The sequence below is a fragment of the Vigna radiata genome, chromosome 2 (genome assembly GCF_000741045.1).
Source record: "Vigna radiata var. radiata cultivar VC1973A chromosome 2, Vradiata_ver6, whole genome shotgun sequence".
Classification (NCBI taxonomy): domain Eukaryota; kingdom Viridiplantae; phylum Streptophyta; class Magnoliopsida; order Fabales; family Fabaceae; genus Vigna; species Vigna radiata.
The window spans coordinates 18,698,597-18,702,473 of record NC_028352.1 but is presented as its reverse complement, the minus strand read 5'-3'; the positions used below and the strand labels follow the sequence as shown (position 1 = coordinate 18,702,473).

At 34.1% G+C, this 3,877-nt stretch overlaps 1 protein-coding gene across 1 annotated transcript; it reads left to right on the top strand.

Annotated features, from left to right (window-relative positions):
• The first annotated feature begins 1,075 nt into the window (after positions 1–1,075).
• LOC106756478 (histone H4) lies at positions 1,076–1,782 on the top strand. Its single transcript, XM_014638923.2, has one exon. The coding sequence runs from the start codon at positions 1,200–1,202 to the stop codon at positions 1,509–1,511; it is 312 nt and encodes a 103-aa protein (XP_014494409.1). The 5' UTR covers positions 1,076–1,199; the 3' UTR covers positions 1,512–1,782.
• Positions 1,783–3,877: the final 2,095 nt, after the last annotated feature.

Here is a 3,877-nt window from a genome sequence, read left to right as displayed (position 1 = left end):
TACTGAATTACTACACAATAATCATTTTAAGTCAAGTTAGAATGATAATGATTTAAGATATTAGTTATAAAATGTTGGCATTACCAAATTCCATGAGTCAACAATGTTTATGGATATAATTTTACATAATATTCGCATTCAAAGCTCCTCGGTTAATATAAGAACTACAAGTTAAATTTATACAGTATAATTTTATTTGATTAGTTAGAAAGATTAACTACTTACATTTGGTGAACTATAACTTTTTTCTAAGACTTGTGTAACATTCCCATTCTTGAGAGCCACTCAAACATCACTATAATAAACTTTTTAAGTATGTTATTCTAAACTTTTTAAATTTATTTTAGAATAAACTTAGATTCCACATACTTAAATTTTAATTTGTTATTAAGTAACATATTCAAATTTTATGGAAGACACTTAGATTCTATTATTTATATTTTTATTGGTTTATTAACTTTATAAACCTATAAATAATTTTACTTGAAACAAGTTTAAAACTTGTATATTTAAAAAAAAAATCCAGGTAATAAAAATATTTGATGATAATAAAATTTTATTTTCTAAAACACTTCTTATTTTTAGTTAAAAGAGAAAATTTTCAACTTAAAAAAAGTAACAGAAATAAAAAGAGGGAGTCATATTCTTCTTACGAAAAAATTGTATAAAGAATAACAAGTTTATTTTCAATAGAATTTTTATTTTTTAAAAAATATTGCATATTAATTTGATGAATTTCTTAAAGCAATAAATAAAATTTACAATGACTTCTGGTTTTGTGATTTGTATATTGCCTAAAAAAAAGCAATTTATTATTCTATTCTATTTATTTAAAAGGATGTTTCAAAATGTGGAGAAAAAGTAAAAAAAAAGTCCAAATCTACTCATACGCTACAACACAAATTCTGGCCGTTCAAATCTATCTATCAACGGTTCTTAATTGTCTAATTTGCAGTGCACGGATCGCAAAGGTGAACCGTCGATCAATTCTCCATCCAACGACAAAGATCCAAACTCAAAACTTGGAAGCACCTTCAATAAATACCCGTATATCTCCCTCCGAAAAATCATTCGAAATCTTAAATCGAAAACAAAACCCTGAATCTTTCTCTGGAGTCCCGTTCTAGTTCCAATTCAGATCAGTAGAAAAACCTAAATCCTCAAAGTAGATCTATTTGAGCTCGGAGACTGTTGTGAAAATGTCTGGTCGTGGCAAGGGAGGAAAGGGATTGGGCAAGGGAGGTGCGAAGAGGCACAGGAAAGTTCTTCGGGACAACATTCAGGGCATAACGAAACCGGCGATTCGGCGATTGGCTAGAAGAGGTGGCGTGAAGAGGATCAGTGGATTGATCTATGAAGAGACCAGAGGAGTGCTGAAGATATTTTTGGAGAATGTGATTCGCGACGCTGTGACCTATACCGAGCACGCTAGGAGGAAGACTGTTACGGCCATGGACGTTGTGTATGCGCTGAAGAGACAGGGAAGGACTCTCTATGGTTTTGGAGGCTGATTCAATGCTTTGATGATTTCCTTTTCTTTGAAATTGTGTTGTGACATAGGTGTTACTTGTTCTCTTGAAAACCTTGTGTTTTCTTTTTAATACAAAGCTGTTTGTTTCTTTGTGAAACAAAAGGAAAACGAAGAACATCAATGGAATGAAATGCAGTAACGGTTTCTGCGGTTCACTAATTTAATGCTTTTTTGTGTTTCTAGTATGTCTAATCTATATTGTATAATCTGTATTATATACTAATAATATTGTATATGGTTTTGAATTACTATCAATAATGATTATGGGAATGTTTCATTCACCAAGCTTTTTCCAGTTTTGAACTTATGCTCATTGTTTTGCTCCTTAGCTATCCTTTCAAAAGAGAAATGTTACTTATTCCGATAAAAAAATGATAACATGAACACATTTATTTACATCAGTGCAATTGAAGTTGTCTGTAGTTTCATTCTCATGGGATTTAGGTAGCATTATTATTGCATGAATATTGGGTGAATGAATTCTGGAAAGTTCAGGCCTTTAAAAGTGGACTTTGGGTTAACAACTACTTTGGAGACGTTGGATTTTGTAATAACCCTTTTTTATATATTTATCCCTTTTCGGAACCCAGCTCATGTAATCAGGTTCACAACAACTAGGGTTGCCAGTGCTCCTTCGAAGATGGCTCAGCTAGAAGCACCTTTTTCCCACTATGTTGTGCTTTTTGATTAGTGAAGCAAGGGTCAAAAGTTGATTTTGACCAAGCCAACTCTCTTGACCAGAGACTTCTCTACAAAATCCAAAAGTTAGAACAAGGCACTCTGAGGAATCTGTTCACAGTTTAAAACATAGTGGGAGTGACTCTCAGGAATATATGTTCACAGTTTAAAATGCCTTTCTCATGAGCACTCAAGCTATGGAGACAATAAAAGGCCATGCAAAAATAAAATCAAAGACTTGAAAGAGAGGTCCAATTGCTATTTTAGAGGAGGATTTGAAGTAGCTAATGTTTAAAGAGAAGAGATTGTCTAACATACCTGGTTTTGAAATTTAATAAATATTTAATGAAATATCGTTTAGAGAAGTATAATATATAAAAAAATAGGTATAAATCATCGGTTGGTCTTTACTTTTATAGGATAATTTCAGTTGGGTCCTCATTTTTGTAACTGTCTCAATTAAATAATATTTTTTGTAAAAATAAATACATTTTATCCTAACCGTTAAGTGGTCTCAGACGATGTTAAATTTAGGACACGTGGTGGTGAGAGAATATGATGATGTGTGTTATTTGATGATGTGGTTTTTTTTAATTAAATTGTGTTTTTTTAATTAAAAAAACAATGATAATGTGATATTATTTACTTTCCATTATTTAGATTAGGGATTTAATTTCTTGATTGTGCGAATTAAGGATTTGATAATGGAATTGAGAATTTTATTTGTTGAGTGCGAAAGAAAGACGAAGACGAAGTGCAATCTTTGACAAAACAAAGAGGATCCATTGAGTTTAGAGAATGGTGTCGAGGGAGTGATGAACAAGCGGTAGAGAGCCTCCATTGCAGCACACACCTCCACTATTACTGGCAAAAATGCTGTGTAAAGAGAGAGATAAAAAAGAAAAGAGAGAGAGAGAGAGCACCGCCGCTGTGGATCTTCCACTTGGACAAGGTCTGGCCTGCTCCGTTTTCCAGCCAAAGTTTCGGCGAGTCGCTTAAGGCGAGCTGGAGTTCGGGGATTCGGGCGGGATGGTCGGCGATGTGGCTGGAGATCAGAGTCCGGTGAGGGAACTGCAATTGTCGACGGGAATAGGCGTGGGGCGTGAGTGGTCTCGTCGGAGATCTTCATCGGCGCCGATGAGTGTTGGCCATTAAATGAAGTGTTGTGGAAACTAAGGGTTCAAAAATAGAGAGAAAATGTGAGAGAGTAAGGGTTCGTTGAAGGTTTGGTGAAGATTTGTGAATTGATAAAAAGAGATTGTAAAAAGCTGGAAGAGGAAAAATCCCAATACCAGCATCAACACCAGTAAGGGTCTTAAAGTTTAATGCAATATAAAGATTGATAATCTCCCTCTGAAATTTCTCTCTTGCTTGTGGAAGTTAGCAATTAATTCAAATTGTTTGTGCTAGCTGAGAATTTAGTTTTCAATGTTCAACAACTTGGGTATCTGGATGTTTTAATGTTTGTATATTTTTTTTTTTCTGCAAATGAGGCTAGATATATGGGTTAGAGAAAAAGATGATGTAATGACTTAGTTCGGTTAAAGAAACAGATGAATCAGGGGAAAAGTTTCTTTTCAAGATAAGCGCTTATGGGGTTCCTCTAGTTCCCTTTTGGATTCAAGTGGAGGATGCAGAGACCAATTGGTCTGGTGGGAGAGGCGAAAA

Bases quoted from the DNA above. Each gene is read 5' to 3' on its own strand.
- LOC106756478 (XM_014638923.2), top strand. From the start codon at position 1,200: ATGTCTGGTCGTGGCAAGGGAGGAAAGGGATTGGGCAAGGGAGGTGCG.